The sequence below is a fragment of the Solea senegalensis genome, linkage group LG9, assembly GCF_019176455.1.
Source record: "Solea senegalensis isolate Sse05_10M linkage group LG9, IFAPA_SoseM_1, whole genome shotgun sequence".
NCBI lineage: Eukaryota > Metazoa > Chordata > Actinopteri > Pleuronectiformes > Soleidae > Solea > Solea senegalensis.
In genome coordinates this window covers 8,098,177-8,121,181 of record NC_058029.1, presented here as the reverse complement: position 1 = coordinate 8,121,181, position 23,005 = coordinate 8,098,177, and the positions used below count along the sequence as shown (strand labels likewise).

The 23,005-nt window shown below is 39.1% G+C and overlaps 2 protein-coding genes across 4 annotated transcripts in view; both read right to left on the bottom strand.

Moving 5' to 3' along the window:
* Positions 1–6,583, bottom strand: part of LOC122774411 (low-density lipoprotein receptor class A domain-containing protein 4-like) — a 183,753-nt gene extending 177,170 nt beyond the window's left edge. Inside the window, exon 1 of one of the 2 annotated variants that reach the window (XM_044033653.1) lies at positions 6,419–6,583. The gene's annotated coding sequence lies outside the window, so the exon portion shown is untranslated. The remainder of the gene's footprint in view (positions 1–6,418) is intronic. The other variant, XM_044033652.1, reaches the window with a different exon arrangement.
* A 1,126-nt stretch (positions 6,584–7,709) lies between these two features.
* The window catches only part of cep192 (centrosomal protein 192), a 28,482-nt gene continuing 13,186 nt past the window's right edge, over positions 7,710–23,005 (bottom strand). Inside the window, exons 30-53 of one of the 2 annotated variants that reach the window (XM_044034179.1) lie at positions 22,837–22,897; positions 22,571–22,710; positions 22,250–22,342; positions 21,379–21,497; positions 20,630–20,827; positions 19,921–20,011; positions 19,240–19,419; positions 18,886–19,146; positions 18,635–18,756; positions 17,424–17,533; positions 16,808–16,967; positions 16,491–16,581; positions 16,316–16,394; positions 15,981–16,104; positions 14,944–15,049; positions 14,614–14,851; positions 14,332–14,408; positions 13,968–14,063; positions 13,623–13,742; positions 12,465–12,577; positions 12,131–12,257; positions 10,806–10,864; positions 10,469–10,521; positions 9,013–9,076 (exon numbers count right to left, since the gene is read on the bottom strand). In XM_044034179.1, the coding sequence (XP_043890114.1) occupies positions 10,488–10,521; positions 10,806–10,864; positions 12,131–12,257; positions 12,465–12,577; positions 13,623–13,742; positions 13,968–14,063; positions 14,332–14,408; positions 14,614–14,851; positions 14,944–15,049; positions 15,981–16,104; positions 16,316–16,394; positions 16,491–16,581; positions 16,808–16,967; positions 17,424–17,533; positions 18,635–18,756; positions 18,886–19,146; positions 19,240–19,419; positions 19,921–20,011; positions 20,630–20,827; positions 21,379–21,497; positions 22,250–22,342; positions 22,571–22,710; positions 22,837–22,897 (2,799 nt within the window). In that variant the 3' untranslated portion in view covers positions 9,013–9,076; positions 10,469–10,487. Of the gene's footprint in view, positions 9,077–10,468; positions 10,522–10,805; positions 10,865–12,130; positions 12,258–12,464; positions 12,578–13,622; positions 13,743–13,967; positions 14,064–14,331; positions 14,409–14,613; positions 14,852–14,943; positions 15,050–15,980; positions 16,105–16,315; positions 16,395–16,490; positions 16,582–16,807; positions 16,968–17,423; positions 17,534–18,634; positions 18,757–18,885; positions 19,147–19,239; positions 19,420–19,920; positions 20,012–20,629; positions 20,828–21,378; positions 21,498–22,249; positions 22,343–22,570; positions 22,711–22,836; positions 22,898–23,005 lie in introns of both variants that reach the window. The other variant, XM_044034178.1, reaches the window with a different exon arrangement.

Sequence of the window (23,005 nt, the reverse complement as noted above, 5' to 3'; positions counted from 1 at the left end):
ATGAGAGATGTCATGTATGACAAGGGAGAAAAGATTCAGAAGAGTGTATGGAGGAATAAAGCCCAGCACATTCAGTATGTGAGTAACTGGGGTAAAGGTTAAATTAACTGTGTTTATGTGGCTCTTTTCTGGCTTAATTAACCACTGACATTAACACACACACACTTACACAGCAGCGGTAGATCATCGGGGGCAATTTGGGGGTTCAGTATCATTTGCCTGCGGACATTTTGATATGTAGACTGAAGGAGCCAGGGATCAAACTACTGACCTTCTGATTAGTAATGGCAAATGACCCGCTCTTCCACCTGAGCCACAGGCGCTCCCGGGCAAAGCAGAGCGTTACAGCGATTAATTGATTTCACAGTATAATTTAAAGCATGGAGGTAACAGCATGTATCATGATATTTTTCTTTTCTTCAACATAAATGCAGCTGAAGGAGTAAAACACTGGTACGGCATGCTGTACATAATCAGAATGTGCATTTATCAAAACGGTAGGTATGGGGGAAAAAGGCAGTAACTAACTAGTGAGTCAATTCAGGTGTGACTGGTGACATTTCCAATATTTCTCTGCAGCATTTCCTATGAAGAAAAACAGTCATTTTTATAACTTTGCTCAAATATAGCAAACAATATGCACAATCCATGAAATTGCCAATGGAGATAAAGAGGCTGTGCTGCTTCAAACATGCTGCACCCCTGCAAAACTGAGCAGAAATCTTGGCTGTGTTCTGTTCAGTGAATGGCTGAGATTAAATTTCAACCAGAATCTGCACCTTGGTGCTGTTATTTCTGCAGGGTAGCACAGACAAAAATATATTGGCAAATATGTAAGTTCTTTGATCGACTTATCATGTTGCGCCAACTGGGATTAAAAATAAAACCGCCGCCTTTATCAGACAGGTTCATGCAGCACTTTGATCTTGCATTTGATGAGCAAAACATTTCTGAATGCATTCAGCCACAACTGTGCAAAATGACTCAGTTCAGAGGAAATTGTAAAAAACAGAGAAATTTGAATTAAGATGCTGAATGCTCCCTTTGTTTGTAATGTTTTTACAAACAAAAGGTAGATTTCTTTTTATAGGAGGCCAAATGACGATGTCAGGAAACAAATATTAGACACAAAACCCAATATAGACCGTCCTCTGCTGCAGTGATATCACTCTCAGAGTCTGCAAGTTTCCTCTGAGCACATGTCAGATCCGCTGGACCCTGTATAGAAATACACTGTGTTCAACAAGGGTTGTTCACTAGACAAGACTCCCCTGTCAAACTGACAACCTGTTAACTTGAATTTTTCTGAAAGTTGTTCTGACACAACATCTCAGGTTGTAATAATGAATGCATGACTTCGGCTTGAACACAGCAGTAGACAGAGAAAGAACGAGCTAAAGGCAAACCTCCACTTTTATTTCCCGTGTACACAGAGTTACATCTGTTCATCATATTGTTCTGTGCGTGTGTATGTAATTGCAATCACGTTTGTTTTGGTCTGACATGCTGGCACTCGCTTTTGCATTTTGCTCATAAGAAGCTGCAATAAATTCAAGTCATTGCCGAACACAGTTCACACAGAGCTCATCATTTCCACACGACTCTGTATCCCTCTGTATCTCTGTATCAGTGCAGCAGTGGTTTGAATCTTGTGTCGACCAGCGACATTCCTGAGAGGATTGCTACAACAGATAGGAATATGATAAAAGTTTCATTTGTAGATTCTACTGATAAAAAAACCTCCAGATGTTTGACAGGATCAACACTACTTGGAATTTGCAAGTGCAGGGATCACCTCAGTATGTCAAGAAGAAAAAACGTACCATCAAGCTGTTTCTCTAGAAGGTTTTAAGGTTGTTGTAAAAGATTAGACTCACAAAACTGAGCTGAAACAGCATCATTATAAGAAACCTCTCTCCACTAGTTTAGCAGCGGCATCAGAAACTCAAAAAAACAACAGTTTCCCAGAGAACAAGTTGAACAAATTGAATGAGAGGCACCGTTTCTTCTGCACCAGACACCTGCTGCACCTCCTCAGTCCATTATGCTTCCACACAGAGCAATGTCTGCAGGCACACAGTGACAGACAGTGTATTTGTACACACACAGGTTTGTGCAGCTAATCTTCTTGGGACACTGAATTGAAATCAATTCATTTGGAAAGCCTTATCCAGTTTTTTTCCTAACCCTAACTTTAACTTCACCATATTCGAAAATCAGACTTTTCTGCCTCATAAGAACCAGGTTTTGGTCTCCACTACTGGTCCTGACAAGGTCAGTGTTTATGTCAACAAAGGTCCTAAAGAGGTAACAAACACACACACACACACACACCCATGAGCACAATCAGGACAAAGGCACACGTACTCTGGTGCAGACTGGCACTCGTCTTCGCCCGTCTCGCGCCTTTGCTTCACCAACACAATACTGTCAAATTTTGGCGCGTCACATGAGCTCGGAAACAAGGCTGCATTATCAACAACGGCCTAGAGCTCCCGTCAGGCGTGTGTGTGTGTGCGTGTGTGTGTGTGAGAGAGAGAGAGAGAAAGAGAGAAGACAGAGAGATAGGGAGTGTGAGGGTTCAAGTTAAGGCTGAGCTGTCAGCAGCGGACAAGCCCCATCAAGTCTTCCTCTTCTGTCTAACACAAACTCAGCCTCTCGCCTTGGGAGGTGAGAAGCCGCTAATTGGCAAAGGGTGAAACCACACAAACATGAATGTGCTTGCAGTGTATACACACACACACACACACACACACACACCCACTGACCGTCCGCTACAGCCACACAGCCAGTCTCTCTCACACACGCACGCGAACAAAGAGACAAACAGACAGATGGACACAGACGTCTGGCTCGGAGAAGCAGTTGTACAGTGAGCTGTGGGAAGCAGAACACATTAGCCAATAATGCAACCAGTCTGCTCGCAGACGTTCTCCTCAGCCATCCCACTTAGTTAAGATTTCATGACTTGATGCTTTTTATCTGCTTGTATTTTAATGGACTATGCAGTTTCAATCTTTTTTGTGTTCTTATGCAAGAGACAACAGTACGACAACAATTATTTTGACAGCTAATTGCTGGATTTGAGTGTTTATTTTATTTATAAGTAAAAACAAAATTATCTGATTTCAACGTCTTGAATGTGAACATGTTCTGGTTTCTTAGCACCTCTGTTACAGTAAAATTATTATTTTGTTGGCTCTGGGACAAAACTACAGATTTGAGGAAGTGGCCATTTTGACGTCTGGGAAACATGTTTTTAAGATTTTCTGACATTTAAGGGCCCAGACAACTTATCACTGAATCAACAGATGAAACAATAAGGAAAGCAATAGTAAATTGCATGACTACTTTAAAAATACCCAGCCAATGATATTTATAGTCTCCAGGCACCAGTCCAGATGACTGATAATGATGTCACCACTATTAACGACAAACTGTCAACATCCCGTTTACATAATACAGTATGTGTGTCATGCCCTTCTGACTCCACTCCTCAAGACAAGAAACAAGAGGACTGTGTAGGTGCATGTTTATAGTGGATGAACGCACTTGACTCAGCATGATGAAATAATCAGGTTAGAAATAATTAGATTCATTCTCTGCTCCATTATTATAAATTAAAGCTCTGAATCCACTGTGATGGATTACCAGGCAGAGTGCACTTTATATGCGATATCGGTCACAATGTAGAATGTAAATTGTAGTGAGCAGACCGTCCCGTCTCTGTTAATGCCTCCAGAAATAATGTACGGAAAAAAGTCAATGTAAAGACGAGCACAAACATCAGTGTTATGCGATTATACTGTGAATCCTAAATAATAGGAGCCTCTGGCATGTCTCCTTATTGAACATATACATAAATCTTCATCATGACACACAGGTGTCCTTTCACTGAACCCACCACAGCAAAGCTTTACTTGCACACGGGCAGAAGGCTCAACAAAACACGCAACAACAAACAACACTACTACACAACTCAGAGACAGTGTTCTGGAAAATATTGTCAGGACTGTGAGAGACAGACAGACAGACACAGCATGTAGACAAATAAACAGAAAATAAGTGATGTGGAAAACCACTGCAGCAGATCTGTGAGGATGACTCGCCCTTCTCAGAAGAACCAGGACTGAAAACTTCAGGACAAGGCAGAGGTGGGGTAGCAGAGCAAAACACACCCTTCGCAAAGTACTTTAAATTCTGTCCACCATGAATTAGCTCTGCCCTTCAAGCAGCTCACACTGAGAACAGTATTAAAGAATCAAATTAACGTAAACTTGGTCAGGAATACAACTGAGAGTCACATAGTGCCATGGTTCCAAACCAGGGGGGCCAGAGACCACATGGGGGGCAGAGGTTGTAAGGTTATTTAGAAAATCCCAATCACACACTCTATTGGATAATCAAAACTCAGTATCATCCCAATTAAACCACCATTTTTGTCCACATTTAAATGTATTAAGCTATTTATTATCAAAATCTCTGTGACCTCTGAACTTATGTGTCTCATAAGGTCAGTTAGCAGTCATACCTGATCGCGTTCCTGTTCTCAGCATCTGTACTATGGGCTGTGCAATTAATTGAAACTTTCAATTACGATTATGGCCCCGAATGATTACAAAAACAAAATAATTTAAACAAATCAATTATTACAAAACACAGGCTTTTACTCAAATAACACTTATAATGTTGTAACAGTGTCTGACTTCCTGTCCCGCTCATCATTCGGCAAAAATAGAACACAGCTATTCAGTGGAATTATCTGGCAGCTTGAGTAAAGCCACTTTTTTGTATGTGCAATAAATTCCATTTGTTTCAAGTTCAAGTCAGTGGGTAATAACTTGAAATAATTGTGATTTCAAAACAATAACTCAAGAGTTACATTGGTTTTGATTTTAAGGAAGCACAGGACAGTTTTTATCCACATACACTGTGAGAATAGGAACAAAAACCTTTGTTTTGCATATACATATTTGCAGTTAATTATTCACTTTATTATTTTGGTGTGTATGTGTGTGGTTTGTCTTGGACACAAGCTAGGATGGCGTCACGGAAAAAACATATATGGATAGTACCAATGTACAGAGTCTAAAAACTGAGTCATTCATGAGATCAAAGTAGCATCAGATATATATATATATGTATATATATGTATGTATATATGTGTGTATATATATATATATATATATATACACACACACACACACACACACACATAATATTATCAAATTGGAACTGCAATATCTGTCAGAAAAAATGCAGATGGACATGTTACCCAAATCACTCAAGCCCTAATTAGTGTTCATAAGGAAACAAATTACACAGCAACATAACTTTATATCAAGTGTCAAGGTCATGTTTAAAACAGTGCATCATCTGAATGAATGAATGAATGAATGAATGAATGAATGAATGAATGAATGAAGTTTTGTTTTTTTTTTAACCTCAAGAAGATGATGGAGTGATAGAATATGCTCCTGTCAGTGAGCTCCATCTTCTTATCCAGCAGGGTGATGGAATGTTCATGGGTGGAAATAGAAGAATATAAACACATAAACACACAGTTTTGTGCAACTGTTATTCTTCATAAGTACATTGACTTTCAACCATTTGGACATCCTTAACCATAACCATAATCATAAGCAGTTAAAGCATAAACCCAACTTTAACCTTTAACCCACTATTCAAATCTTAACCACAAACTTAAGCAGTTCCTCAGAAATTAGGTTCTGCCCCATGAGGACTACTGGTCCCGACAAGGCCAGTATCTATGCCAGAAAAAGGTCCTAAAGAGAGAACACACTCCAGTACAAACACACACTCAAACACAGATGTGGAAACACAGTGTCACCACTTCATCACACGCAGCGCGTGTCTCATTTGCATAAAAAGTTGTGCTGCCACAGGCGCTGGTTGAGGGTGTTCAGTTTCTAATCTGGCTTTCCACTTAGCCTCTTCATCAAATCAAACGGGGCAGGACAGCTAACGACACAGCGGCCGCAGAGATCAACATCCATCTGGCTCTGCTGGGAGTGATAAACGGTCCATCTCACACGGAGGTCACGGTCAGTCAGCGGCAGCAGGGACACAGACAGAGCGGACCCGGCGCTGTGGCCCCCGGCGGATGATTGATGGGAGCCAGGCGGGCTAGCCCGCCTGCGGCTAACTTAGCCGCGTTAGCTTAGCTGCCTGTCTGGCGCAGCTTGGAAAGCGGCTCCAACTCTAAACGGCAACTTCCACCGTCTGACCCAAAGTCAGACCCTCACACCGGACAGCCGGGCCGGCATCTATAGCCACAGCAGCTAGCATTTAACCAGAACATTCCTCCACACGCCCATGACTATAAACCATTATGCATTTAAACATTTAAATAAACCAGTGCACATAATTGACTGACAGAATGGCGCAGGGGTTTTACCTGTAAACGCAGTCGCTTGTTAAAAGTCTGTGATGTTGTGTCGCCAGACGTGAAGTCCAACTGCACTACAGCGGTTTCCAGAGTGGGAAGCAAAACAGAGCCCAGCTGCTCCACTGTACGCTACACACGCTGCTGTTGCTGTCTGACAGCCGGGCCACCGCTGAGCCTCTGGCGACACCTGCAGGTCACAGACGGCACTGTAGCCAGGTCGAAGTCAGGACAGCGAGGAGAAAGTTCAGCGTGACAGCCGTTAGTTAGGATGTTAGCTTCATTAGCTCCCTGTTAGCTTCAAAACAAGAGATACAAGGTGCAGGGAAAATTCTGAACAATGGGTTATTGTATTGATTAGACAGAAATGTAAAAGAAAGACATAACATAAAGCAATTGGAGTGCTAACATAAATTGGGATAGTTCAGGTATTTTTATGCCAGGTCACATATTAAAGTTTAGTCTATACACATGGAAATAACAATATTCAAGTTCATAGTTCCAAAAGCTAATGATTTCATATCAATTTTGTTGTTAATCAAAATGATTTTATCAGCATACAAACCAGATGCAGTGGGCAGCACACATATGCGCTTGGGGTGTTTGATACATTGCTCAGGGGCACCTCAGCCTTCACCTGTCCCAGGATTTTAACTGGCAACTCTTCCACTTGGCCACAGGCTGGCCATGATAATAAATAGGTTGCTATTCTTTTTCACGAAAACATCTTCACTTGTTTCACATTCAAAGCACACGTCGACTTGTTTTTCAGACCCAGAGGGCACAATAAATGGGCATAAAAACCTTTTTTTCTTCATCTGACTCTTCACTCGTTTTTCATAAAACTACTTCAAATGCCGAAACAAACTAGAGTAGAAACTCACTACAAGGAATCTTGAAATGCTAATTAGATGAATATATATATATATTACTAATTATTAATGAATCATTTCAAATGTCTTATTGAAACAGTATCTTCCTGACAAATGGTCACATGAACTAAATTTTTTGATTTTTGCTGTACAAAATCTTCCAGTTTAATGTGTCCAATACGTAGCAAATTTTACATATAAATAACCATCATGTCACTATTGTGTACCAAATACTAGAACAGTTCTTCATGTTACCAGATTTATTTTACATTAATGTCACTGTATTACTATACATACATACATATGTTTTATTTATAAGAAAAATGATTTTATGTACAGTGTATACTATGCATTGAAAATTGTTATTTGTTTTTTTTTCTTCACTACATTCTCATCAGATCTAGGTAAGAAAAAAAGAAAGGACACATGCATTTCTTGCATAGAACATTATTCTACAAGTAAAGCTATTTATTACAAGTTTTATTTAAAATGTGTACAAACAATATATTACAATATTATGCTATTTAAACATGTGCAAATTTTAAATCAAAGTATGTTAGTATAGCTGTCCGGGCATGAAGAGTGCAGCCATTAACAATACACTGCCTTCATATTAAAATGTGCTGTACGTGTATGAAAACAATCCTCTACGCTAGTGCTCTCTTTCCAGAATGTTGTCATATAAAAAAGGTTAACACAACATCTCACATGAAATTAAACCCTCCAGCTACACAAAACCACTACAGATGTTAATCCCAAACCCCCATGCAATTTTGGCCATTTGCCCCACAGCCAAAAGAGGAAACAGGGAGCTAATTTTCTCTGACTTCAACTGTAATTAACAGCGTTTCACCATGGTAACCATACTAAGCAGGCCTGGCAAACTGCTGAAGTAAGTAATCCACCAGAGGAAACTCTTTAAGCATGTAATAATAATCATTAACCAGCCTCCAAGATCATAACTAAATCATGTGCATTGGTCTGTGTGGAACAAGTGAACACATGGTGCTGACAAAGGCCACTGTGCAGGTGGGATCTGAATGAAGAAACCACACAAGCACACAGGATTAACAAAATCCTATGAAATGTCAACAGACACAGTTAAAGTAAAACGGAATATTCCATCTTAAGTGGTTTTGTTAGTGACTAATGGAAATGACTTCAATCGGTTTTGACCCCAAAAACATTCCCAAGCTCCTTCTCAGTTATGTACTGTGTGAAACGGTCACAGGACATTACTCTTCAGAAAACAAAATCACTATAGTGTTAGCAAACAAGAGACAAAGGCATTCCTGAGTGACTGATTTAGTAATCCCCAGCATATCCCAACTGGTACTGCTACTGGCAACAACAAAAGCTCCTGTGTGACACATCGAAGGGATAAGGCAAATACCAGTAACAGAGTCAAGTGGCAAAAAATAATCACCAACTCTTCTGAAATGCCAGACTGGTGCAGACTGATTCTTCTTTTCCACGTGGCACCTGTGGCTTATCTAGAGGCAAATGTTACCTACAGATCCTCAGTCATTTCCAGTTAATCAGCTTCAGTCCACACTTCCAAATATGATGACAAGTCCAGTTTTTTTATGTGATCCTCTGCAGTTTTGCAGCTTTTCCTTCTGCCAGTCAGTAGGAGTGGGTGGTGTAGGATGGTAGCTGGTGAGTTCAAGGCAATGCCTCACCAGTCAGCTGGATAACGAGACTTCCACTTGTTTCTGACTGGATGAGCAGCAAGCCGCCGTGTCTGCCTGGAGTGCTGGGCTTGAACTGGACGGGTAGCTTCAGATAGTGCTGTGATCTAATGGGTGGGAAAGAATATTTACAGGCATTACACAATAAAATCATTTATTGCAATTTGAAATGTTAAGAGCACATAAATATGACCACAGATACTGAGGACTGAACTATATCAGATGTCAAGGTCTGAAAAGCAAACTCTGGGGGGCCACTGATGCATTTCTCCTGGAATCATTTTGACATAAATAATTAAAAAGTAATCTATGAACGATTTAGATTACAAAATAATTTACCATATATTATACTCGGATCCTTCACGAGTCTGGAAATTTTTCATTGACCCCCCGTTTGTGTGCCACAAACTATAATTTGAGAAGCACTGCACAGCCATGAATCATGACATGAGGCTAGGGCAAAAAAAATAAATAAGCTGAATTGATACTGTAGTGAAAAAGGAAACTCCTCCATGTGCACACAAAGTGTTGCATCATGACAAATAAACAGTGGGTGGGTGGATGACACAAGGCTCAACATGCTGGGGTCAACACAAGGCTACAACAAACCCACACACAGCACAGGACAAACACAGCACACCAACTGTACACCAGGGTCAGGTTCACGGTATCAACATAACATAAAAAAATGTTTTTGTTGATTTAGTAAATCAATTCCAATATGCATTTCCCCCACAGAATACTAATTATGTCAAGGAGGTTATGATTGTGGCAGCATCTGATTGTGAGAAGCATAACTTTAAATTACTGACATTTACTGGGGATATAATGTAAGTGAGTCAGGATTTTCACAATTCAGGATTTGTTTTAAATTATGCTTGTTAACCTTGCCAGATAGGGGAGTATATTGACACTGCCGGAAATTGATTTGTTAAACTGTTGTACGCTTTCTGAGTGCTTTCTATAGAATTGTACAGTATATTATTTTTGGCTTTTTCAAAAAGAAAAATAGAGAAAATCATGTTCTGACCACTCTGAACATGATCGTCATGAGCCAAACACAGCACAGTTAGTACCTGTCGCCAGACAAATAGGCATGGGACGAGGTGAACATTGAATATCTTGATTATCCCGATTAATAATTTCCATACGCTATACAAAAAAAAAAAAATGGTAAGAAACAAATACTTTTTTTGCATATAGGATAAAATCTGTCTGATGAACAAAAATGAAAGTGAAAAAATCTCAAATAAGATCATGATAAATCATGAGGTTCTACAATGACTGGAAAGATGCAGGCTCTTATCACAGCTCAAAATAAAAGCCTAGGAAAGGCATGGTCATGAGCATAGCATATTTAAATATGTTACATTTGAATGTTTTCCGATTTGTCATTATTCTGATTTTTAATCGCGACAAGTGATAAAACTGTATATCGTCCCATCCCTACGGGCAACACAGCCAACACAGCTCAGTACTCCTCGAGCCCTTAAGTGTACCGTTCAATCTGTAGTAACATCATCCACCAGGTCCCAAAATCTCACACGGCCTCCCGCAGTGAGCAGGCACAGAGGGGGAAATGTAAATTCACAGATAGTATTACATCTAACAGCTAAATATTAAAACAAAGATACCAAGTTTTATATAAAAAAACATTGGTTTCTAATCGACAACAAAGAAGTGAGAAACAAACAAATAAAAAAAGAGCTACGCTGTCCATTTCATAGATTACTAAACATTCCTGAAACATGTGATTCCCGGTGGCTCAGCCGGCTTTCATCATTAAAAGGTGCAGAATGGATAGTGTTTGTGAAGAATAATAAGCACTGGACTCACCTCAGGGAATATTTGGAATGCTTGATGTAGAATGGCTCCTTAGTGTTTACAAATTTCAGCTGCAAGTCAATTAGAGAAGCCAGACATCTCATATCAAACCCATGCACAGCACAGTAACAGCTGTTAGTGGTCGTTACACATTTCTCATACAAGACAAAGTCAATCATGCACTTTCTATTAACAACAGTGTGGGTACTGTATAATGTGAGCTTGTATCTGCATTGTTAAAATCTCAACTATGAAAGTGAGTGACGTGAAGAAAACAACTTATTTAAATAGTTTTGCTCCGTCTCTGACAGCTCTTCTTCTTTGGAAAAGACAAAACTGCATATAAGTGAACAGAAATTCAGTTTCTGCTACAGTGAAGCTGGGCTCAGACTACAGAAATAATAAGCTGGGTTAATCCTGATTCAGGTTACATCCACATTACTTTGATTTAATTAACAAAAAGGCAAGAATTCTGCTCTAAATACATCTGTCATCCACATTACCCTGGTATTTTAGAGCCCTGGCAATGGAGAAGTTTAAACTGCTACAGGCTCTGTTTCAGTTTAAAAACTCCAGCGCTGCCTTTGAAGAGGATGATGTAGTTAACTGCATTCGCTTCCTTATTGGTTCTTATCGGCTGGACTATCAAAAACTTACTTTCTGTTTTGCCTCGTCGTTTTCATAACCAAAATCCTTATTTTTACTTTTCAACACGGTTGAGTCTCACTCGAACCTTTTGAAACTAAGCAAAACAACTGCAGGGCTGAGAATCAACTTCCTGTTTACACAGACATGCACATGAATAGTCAAGCGATATTCTGTATGCAGATTATTTCTAATATGGAACGGAAACATGCGTCAGGGTGCAGATTTTTAGCTTTAAATAAAAATGTAGTCGCACGGATGTAGCCTCAGTTTGCACCTTCTTCTTGAGATCTTGACAAAGTTTGTCAGGTAATGAATCCAGGATTCCCACACCTTGGTTGAGATCAAACTTTTCAAGGACTTTCCAGGACCAATTTACTCAAAGTCAATGGCTGAATGTGCTGACACAGCTTAAGATGGGAGGGCGACTTGTAAGAGCCACTTCTCCCACGGCGTCCACTTTTATTGATTTGCAGCACGCTCTGCATCTGAACAAGTGATTGTCCTTGAGATCTTTGGTGAGATAGAGATCTTGGAATTTGCATTTCCCAGGCATCGCGTCATTTGCTCTCTCTTGCTTAACGTTACTCACTTATTGTTCTGAATCTGCATGGATTTAAAAACTCCTACAGTCTGAGCCCACTTTAGGTGAGGAAAAACTAATGTGTTGATGAGAATAAGACACGCCTTACCTCATGCATGTTGGTGGAGTTGTTACGGATGCTGACCTTCAGGGTGCTGGACTCACCCACTCGTGTGGCAGGGAAGGTGTACAGATCCTGTGGTGCGTACACTCCTCTCCACACAGCCTCCTCCTGGCTGCGGATTACAAGTTTTAACAGGATACATAAAATAATCACGACCAGAAGATGACGCATTCCCAGGTCACTGACATACTCAAATCTCAACTTCCTGAACACAAGAAAAAAGGTCAGCATTTTTCAATATCTCCTGGTCCTAAAATAGATTCGAACTACTCCACGATACCTGGTGATGTTTACTTTACATGGGTACAGTGCATCTTACCTGGTTTTGCCTGCTGAGGCATCAGATCTCTTCCTGCTCTTGACCGTGGTCTCCGTTTTCACTAGCGTGTTGTCTCCTTCCTGCGGTCCTTCCACCGGTCCACTCTTAATTCCCTTTAATACACATAAGACAAAACTTCAAACAAAAATGACTACCATCTCTATACTACTTCAAACCTCATACTTAGTTAAGTATAATTTGAAAAATACCCTCTTACCTACCTTCATAACTGCTACTTATATGTATATGACCATTATCACGCATTCAGTTCAACATCAGACTGACATGTTTCTCAAACTGGAGACATAGATTAGTATTCGAAGGATTTAACACAGCAGAAATACAGAAACTACAAAAGGCACTACCATTAGAGCCACTGAACCTACTTCAGTAGAGCCATCTATCTGACATCCCATTTGCAGCGTCTGCTCTTAAGTTAACCGAGTCTGTCATAACACTTCACTTTAAAGCAGCAGATTGGTGAAGCCTGCAGGCCCATCTCAGCGGGGTGGCTCTTCCTCCTACCACATTACCCACTTTTCTCATTTCTTAATTCTGTCACTTACATAACACTAAGCTACAGTTAGGTTCAACCAAATACGCCATCTTCATTTCTAATGGACAAATCAGCAGTGAGCTGTTTGAGTGGGAAATAAGTTAATTAGATTTTGCATATCAGTGTCTGTTGTGCAAAAAAACTGGTAGATAAAATTTAATTGTGTAGACTTGGAGGACGAGCATTTTCAAACACTGCAAAAGCAAAATTAATGTTTGGTATTAAGGATTTGACAGAGCACAGATAAAAGAGAGCAAACAAGAGATTAGATAAGACACTATGACTGTTTTTAAATAAACTCGCAATTAAAGTGTTTCCTAGACAGAAGATCATTTATGGTAATTACATTTTGGACAAGATTAAAACTCTTCAAGTGAAACTTGTTTACTTGTTTTAAGCCCAAAATATTTGCTGCAGCAAGTTGTGAAAAATCAAAGGCCAAGCCAAACAGTAGAGCACAGCTCAAGCTGCATTGTCCTTAAGCATGTCACATTAATAGTGCTGAGCAGAAGATCCAACCATTTTAAACATTTGTCCAAACCCAACAGGTATCTACCATTTATAAACCCCATAGATCGAATTAAAAAAAAAAGAGTCCTCACAGTGCCACATAGTTGAAAGCGGATTCTGCTTTTCTGATGAGGCTCAGACAGTGGGTGGCATTCCAAGTCCCAGAACTGAGCATAGTCCCCTCTGTCCCTCGGTAGAAAAATGATCGGCACCTGGAAAAAGCAAGGAATAACTTTGGAGGAAGCAATCCGTTTTTGTTTTTGTTTATAGAGTAACAGTTACAACAGCATTTGCTCAGTAAATTGTGGTAATGTTCATCTGCATCTCTGCTAAAATCACAGGCATCATGACATTGTGTTGAGAATAACCCATACTGTATGTATAAACTGACTTGCTCTGAATGATCTTAACGGGTCTAGCTAAACACCAGTGCACACCTGCATCTTTTCATGTGCTCCCAGAGTTCCCGAGACCCTGGAGCATCGGAAAGCAGTGTACGTGGCCCGGTACACATCTTCTGTGTTGTCAACTCCCTGTGGAAAGAAAAGGGTGCGCAGCTCGTTATAAGTCACTTCTATCACACAATAGTCAGAGAGTAACAGCTACAAGATTAAATCAACACCACCAAAAAGAAAAGACGAGCTGATCTTAAAGTTGAAAGAAAAATGTAATTAAAGAAACTGGAACAGTTAAAGCATCTGTTCCCTGGTGAGAGAGCGACGCACGATAAAGGGAGTAAACAAAAACATCAAACGGAACAAAAGAGTAGTGAGAAGAAAGCGATAATGGAGACAAGAGTACCTTGACATATGGTGGGGCAAAAGATGACAGGTACCACCTCACTTCCACTTCCCTATTCTGCACCTCCAGCTGGGCTTCTGAAGTAGCGGAGCAATGGAGAGAATAAGAAGAGTGAGCCTCCCACAGGAATACACACACTGCAGCGCTACACACTACAACTACAAACCAGTATGCCACACCAAACTTCATGCACGTTATTATTGTTCCTTACTGATTATAAAGTTTTAGTCCAGAGCTCACATTTAAATAGAAATAAAAATGCCTGGTCACTTTGCTTCTTACCTGATGTTTCCCCTGAGGGAGTGGTGGGGAAGACAATAGTTCTGTTGCTGATCTCCACCAGTGCCTGAGGCGTCTCAGGAGTCTGTGGGCTCTGCAGGGACAGTAAGGGTTTTGTGGGGAGCCTGACCACAGGAGGCACAGGAGTGGCAGCATGAGGAGGCAGGGCCGACAGAGTCACATCTGCTGGGGTTGCGGACACATCCAGAGCCAGGTCCTGACGAATCTGGACCTTAATAAACTATACCAGTGGTCACATTTTGGTTAATTCTCACAATCCAACTCAGTCTTTGCTTAAAAAAAATTGCACATTGTGTCAAATGTGTTCCATACCTTCTGCTGACCATCACACTGGACATAAACTTGTCCACTCCATGGCAGCAGGGCAGATTTATTTGCTAGTGAGGGGTTAGGGCTGATCAAAATCTGCAGATGGCACCTTAGTTTACAAAAATAAAAGAATAAGACAAATTACAAAATCACACAGACATTCCTATTAAAGTGTCTCCTTTTCACAAAATATAACTGTAGCTGAGAAAGTGTGAAAAAAATGACAACTGTGGGGCAAACAATTATAATGTAAAGACAACAGTTTGGGGAGAGTTTGGACAACAGTTTCTTTCTCTTTTCTGTTCTTTTTTTTTTTTAGGCATGTCTAAAATTGAACTGAAATTGATCCACTTTCTGTGTATGTATATATATATATATATATATATATATATATATATATATATATATATATATATATATATATATATATATATATATATATATATATATATATATATATATATATATATATATATATACATATATATATATATATATATATATATATATACACACACACATATATATATATATACACACACACACACACATACATACATATACACATATATACACACACACATATATACACATATATACACATATATATATACACATATATATACACACATACATATATACATACATATACACATATATATACATATATATACGTATACATATACATACATATATACATATACATATATATACATACATATATATATATATATATATACATATATATATATATATATATATATACATATATATATATATATATATATATACATATATATATATATATATATATATATATATACATACATATATATATATATATATACATACATATATATATATATATATATATATATATATATATACATATACATACATACATATATATATATATATATATATATACATATATACATACATTTATTTATATATATATAATAAATAAATAAATAACTTGTTGTTGTTAAAACGTTCCTTGTTTGATTTCAATCATAGCCTTTACTTTACTGTTTTCTTACTGAGGCTCAATAACTCCGTGCTGAGGTGTGATGGTGAGGCAGTGAGCAGGCCAGGACAAATCAAAGCTCAACTCTCTTGATGTGTTGTTATGGATCCGAGTATGACTGGTAGCAGCTGCACCAGCTGAAAAACATCAACAAAAAAAAAAAAAATTGGTTACTTACAATGTTATATTTCATAGCAGAGTCATTCCATTGTGGGTTGTAGTTTCACCAACCACACCCAAAATAGGTAGCATACATGCAATATATGTTGAAGAAGAAGTTAAAGTTAACATTAAATACAATAAAAGTTCACATTATAAGGATCTTTTTGACATCAAGATTCTACTCACTGATGGTAGGAGTAGTGAGGATAAGCTGTTCTGGATGGATGGTCCAGGACTCTGACTGTCGGTGTAACGGCTCTGAAGACTGAGGAGGAAAAAAGACCAACATTCAGAAAGGGAGATTCTCTTTTACCAAACAAAATCGCATTGAAACATGTAAAGAAAAAAGAAAAAATGTTACCTTTATGGAGGGTTCAGTCACTCTCATTGCTGGACCCTGGGGACCCTTGACTGGCAACACATCCAAAGACACGCTGCCATTTGCCAAACCACTGGGAAATACACAAGAACAAAAGATGCATTGTTTTTCATTAGAGCTACAATCAATGTATTTTCATTACAAAACATGTATAGGCCCATAGTGAGACTGAACTCTATTGTGTTCAATACTCTCAGCACTGTGTGATAACAGTAGGACTGAGTGAAAACTTTGCATCTGTATTGGACCAATACCAGAAAAAAAATACAGCACATGATAAATGATGACTTGCACAGTACCTGACCGTCTCTGAACCTTGTGCAGAGGGCAGCTGCAGTTCCATGTCGTCTCCCTCCTCACAGTCTGTGCTCTTTGTACTTCCCAGCAAAGACACCACCACTTTACTCATATTGCCAAAGAAGATATGGGCTTCATTCGGCCGCTGGGGCAAGTCGCAGGCTACAGAAGAAGTTAAAGCGTTAGTTTGAGACGGTTTTGGTGGTGTGTATTAACAACATAAATATTTAAAATGCCTTTCCTGAACAACCTTTAAAATGATGCAAATACATCGTCCTTTAACAAGTACACTTTACAACAACTCATACAGAGATGGTATGACAAGAAACAAAGAGTAAGGGTACCTGGCTATAACTAAACTGGGGATTTTGTATTATACAGCCCTTAACCATTCATCTACTGGGACCAAAAAATAGAGGCAATTTACATATTAATAGTTTCTTGCATTTCCTTTACATCTACTTAAGCGATAGTTCTAGCTAAGTTGTTCCCGAATGCTCCAAGGATGGCATATCAAAATTGTTAATACCATGGTAACAAAATGTATCATGTTTTTCTCCATCATATGTTCAAGCACAGATCTGATCTTTTTTGCTCAGCAGGATAATTCCATCTTACTCTCTGTAACATTTTCTTCTCCCAGGAACTTCTCATTGAAGTCGATGTTTTTTAGCAGACTGTTCTCAGACAGAGCCCTCTGCGCAGCCTCTGGTTTGTTCTGAAGCAATCTGAAAGAACAAAACAGGAAGTTGCTCTGAGGAGGGGGTAGAAAACGACAATCTAACAAAGACACAGCCACCCATAATCATCAGATTTATAAAATGTAACAGAACCTTTGTTGTTGTTATGGGCATATGAAGCCAAGAGTGGATAACAACACTTTGAAAGTAATACTGAAAATAACTGGATTATGGCTTTTATTGTCAAAACAGAAAAAAAATGTGTTCATCAGGTAAATGTCAACTATTTAATTTCCTGTTTTTCAAAAGCCTACTATAGGAACGATGCAATGAGGTTGTCTTATACACAATGCTAATGACTTAAAGAAAGACTGTGCTCGTTCCAATAAACAAATTCAACAGAATCTGCTCGTGACTGGCAGCTCTGAATGATTTCGAGAGATTAAATACAAAAGGAAACCAAGTAGAGAGCATTTCTCTTTTCATTAGGCACTACTTTCATGGTGAAGTTTAGTGATTTTGATGTACCTTGGTTCAAAAATCAACAAAGGACAAAGAAAACAAACATTTTTTACTAGAGCTATGGTTCAGACCTGCTGTCAACACCCATAATTAGTGATCCAGTCACAGCTGGACAGATATTAGTACAAGTGTGGACACACACAAGACACATTGAGGGAGACTGGGTCTGGTAGAGGCCGAGTGATCTGTGTGATTGGATCTTAAATGTGCTCACACACATTAATCCTCACAGTCTAGAACTAATTTGGTATGAAGAAAATCATCTGAGAAAACAATAGGCTTGTAAGACCACTATTAGACTATAACTCTTCAAAATCCCAAACTACTTACTTTAGACTATGTGGGTTTAGTTTGATCAAATAATATTCACATCTACCTTTTCCCACATGCATCCTATCAACTTAAAACCAACAAGAAGAGCAAAGGCAAAAATGTAACTCTTTTGTTGTTTATATGTGATGTTTCTTACAGTTTTAACCTGGAAGCTGAGAGGGAGGATGGGTTTTCAGGGTCGTTGTGGACATATTTTCTGCAGACACTTTGTACAACTGCCAACAATATTACCTCAAAAGAATAAAAAAAAAAAAAAATACAGAACTCTATTAAACTTTAATAAAAGGGTCTCACCTCCTGTATTGCTGCCTGGAGACCTCATCTCCACAGAACAGACAGATTGTAGCCAGCAATGCATTGGCTGACTGACACAGGCTCTGTTCTCTTTGTGTGGACTTCATGAGCACAGTTATCACCTAAAAACACAAACATGCAATTACTGAACAAGAGCACAAACACAGTAATCATCAATGTTTAATTTTTCTTAAGGTCCTTTCTGCATCAGTTAGTTATTGTACAAGGGATTTCTTTTGGCTCTCCTCTACCTCTTGTGTCCTTTCCTTCAGCACAAACTGTGAGGGCGCCAGGCTGATGACAGACGGCTCCAAAACAGATCTCGTCTGCACATCAGAAAAGGCCACAGCTTTGACGAAGGCCGCCCTAGAGCCTGTGTTCCTCACGCACAGACACACTTTGCTGACACGACCGACTGCAATGTCAGTCAGTGTTGCGACATAGCTGTCTGCCTGTTTCCTCTGGTCCTCCAGGATGATGTTGCTGGTCCCACCATAACCTGAGAGTGGAATCTGCAGATGACAAATACAGCAAAACAATTCAATTACGTACGACAATCTATCAAACAACTACTAAGTAAAAAAATTGCAGGGATCTATCCTCACAGTGAATTTGACCCCAGGCTGTGAAGGTCGGACCCCCGACTGTTTGATCTCCAGCTTGGCCAACATGGACGCCACCCTGGTGGGAGCAAAGAGCAGGTGTATGGCCACATCCTCCCTGGGACGGATGGATAGCTCGCCATGACGAGTCAGACGCTCTTCTGGACTGAACATACTCTGGAGCTAAATGAAAAAAATCATACAGTCAGTATTTAAATAGTCTCTATAAGACATGAGGTGAATTGAACACCCTAAATTGCCCATTGTGTGAGAGGGAATGGTTGTTGGTTGTTCAATCCTGCAATGGACGGGCGACCTGCCCAGAGTGTACACCACCTTTCACCCCGTGTCAGCTGGAATTGGCTCCAATGACCCACAACCCTCATGTGGAGGATAAAGTGGTAGATGATGGATGGTTTTATATATGAGGAGACTGGGAGTAACAAAGGTCATACATTTGTGCCCTTTTTAATTAGGTTTAAGTGGTGCAGGGATCAAACCGATTGTGGTCACCTACAGTGCCATAAAGTACATCACAATGTTTGAAGTAAATCCCCGACTCACAGGCTCAAGATTAGTGGGAAATGAAAAATAACCTTGTCCACCAAGGATTTCAAAAAACAGATACAGGATAGGAGGATATATTGAACAAGGCATTTAACAGTTTCAAATATTACAGTTTACCTGAAAACAGTCCTGGTCTTGACCACGAATAAGTAACCGTAGCTGCTGTGTGGCAGTGGGAGAATTGTTCCTTAGAACCAGCTTCTGTTGGCTGAAAAACAACAATAATAATAATAAAAGTACATTTTATTTATAAGCGCCTTTCAAACACTCAAGGTCACTTCACATCCTAAATAAGAAGATAAATCAAACACACAGACATTGTGATAAAATAAAACAGATAAACTAAAAAGTTAAAGATAAAAACCACACAAAGAGCTATTGGTCATATGAATCAACAGCAGTCATAGTTCATCGCTAAAGTAAGTAAGTAAAACTACCTGCCGATTCATGTGGACGAAATTGTGTTATCCAAGTGTCTTAATTTATTAGAATAGCAAGTTCAAACATGAATCTAGTCAAACCTAAAGAATGCATGCGACACTGAAGGGATTCAACTGTCTGAATGCTCTCTGTACTTCACCTTTCTTTAACGAGCGTAAACAAATTGTGCATTATGTTGAAATAACTTCTGAGGAATAGTATCCTCAGTGGAAAACTTCAGCCCCTTCCCATGAATAACATTATACAACTCTTAATAGAATAAGATGGACCACTGGGCCTATAATTTTTTATTGATTACGTTCCAATGAATAACTGATGTCTAGTGAGTGGTTTTTTTTTAACCAAGTAATAAAATAAATGGTTGAAAGACTGAACAGTTGCTTACATAGCTCGTCCCAGAGTGACTCCTCCCCAAGCTAAGAACTGTTTATTTGACAGAATGGGTGGGATGTCTTTAGCCTGACCAGGACCAAGGACAGCAGCAGTGGGAACGGTGGCTTTCCCACAATCCTCCGGGACAACTTCTCCTTTCAGGGTTACCTCATACTGAGGGCCTGATGGCAACACCAATATGGTGAAAAGACTGCAACATAAAAAAAAGGTTAATTTCAGTGAATGAATATACATGCTCAGTGAGCATGTGACACATGTTGCACTATTTAAGACTGATGTGTGTTTGCAGTTCATCCAAAATTGAACGTGAAAGCAAGACACAATAATGGTTTACTGTGATAGTTTTTACCAAAACACATGGTAAATGAGAAAATTAATGGCGTAGGTATAGTAGGAAGGTTACAATGTAAAGCCCACATGTACGTGTTGCTCTTCAATCCATTAGCAAATTACTACTAGTGTAAGATTTTGATTTTACGATTGTATGATACAATGATATGAGGTGACAAATAATTGAATTGTCTCATTTCATCCTTGGGTAGCATTTTCACATAAATATGTCCTTATCTTTACTCTACTAGTCACATACATAAAGATGACCAAAACATGAGTTTCGTTCAGGACAAATCTAGCTGTCTTCAAACAATGTAACCCAGTTTTGAAATTGGACATATGTTATTCCTACAGTAAACCAGACTGTGTGCTTTCACGTGCATGAAAATGTACCAATTGTTTAGATACCTCTCTCTGCATTTTCTGTTGTCTTGCGCTTTGAAGGAAACAGTGATCTCCTGTTCCTCTCCTTCTCTCAGCAACAGCTCCTCAGGTGTAACACAGAAACAGCCCTCGACATCACTGCTCTATACACATAGAAAAGAAAGAGGAAAAAAAAATATTGAGAAAATGGAATTGAGAAGATGCCAAAATTGGACCGAACCAGAGTGGGTAGCACTTTGAGGAGGTAACACAGAGTAAAATGCAGTAGAAATGGATGAAAGCAGACTTGACAGATGAGTCGAGATGGGGTGAAAAAAGAAGGAAAATTGGAGGAGGAAAGATATACATGAAACCAAGTATGTGGGGATTAAAGAAGACTATTTCCATTCCTCTCATACAATTATTTTCAGTGAAACCTTTTGCTCATCGAGTGTGACACACATAGTGTTTGGGGGATTTGATAGATTTTTCTATGTGGTTGTTTTTTGTGTCAGGAGAAACTATTTTTCATATGTGGCAGGTGGACATGTGAAACAGCTGTGAGACACCTGCAGGTCACAGTGGACCAAACAAGAACCCTTTTGAAGCCATTTAACCCCAAAATATATACATTAGAATTATCTACTAGTCTAGCTACATAAATATGATATATAGTATACACAACAGTAGGGGGCATTACGGTATCTACACTCTCCAGATCCAAGTATCTTTGTTATTATTTGGTTCAGGCATGCCACAAAAATATGAACTGCAGGAAAACATTGAATAATGGAAATCTGTCATAGTAACTGAACTTCTGAATCTGCATCAGAAAAAGAGAAAGAGAAATGTCCCTATATGTGACATATTCTACCCTAATCATACATCTAATGAGAAAAGGGAAAGTCAGAATTACCTTAATTTTCAGCTGCACATTTATGTTTCCGGCATTTTTCAATGGCAAATTCTGTTTAACGGATTTACCCGGTGGAGCTGACAGGCTCAGAGTCTGGACAAAGGAGCACATGACACAGTTCACATTGATCTTTCAGATGCCAAAAACAGGTGAAAGACAGGTGAAACTAGTAAATTCAAAAAAAGTAATAATAAAAAAGTAAATTGTAGAGCAAAAGCTTAAAGCTTCACAAAACACAAAGTGTAGTTTTGTCTGTCATGTACTAGAAGTGAGCAGCGCTACACTATCAATCTGAGAACAGCCGTGCAGCAGCTCGGCTACCTGCAGGTCTTTAGGAGCATGGACCCTTGCAGTTCCAGACCTGGCGCTGAGTGGAATGCTCCAAATGACATGACTCGGACCAGGAGAGTCCAGTTCAATGTCCACTCGAGCAACATACTCATCGGCCGGACCAAGTTCTCCTAAAAAAAATTGAGGTTAACAAAATGTATCTTTACTTATATTGACATTTCTAATTATCCTTTGATTATTAAAACATCCTATTACTGAAAGCTATTAAAATACCATATTTAGTTAAGGTTAATTACCTGAAGTTGTGTACTTCTCAGGAGCTTTAAAATGCACCCAGACCACAAAGCTTGCTGGATCCTGTTATTTACCCATAAAAGAACATTTATCAAGCAACTGAAACTGTGACATCCATAATTTATCATACCAAAAAGTAAAGCACAAAATAAAAAAAAGGGAATGACATTT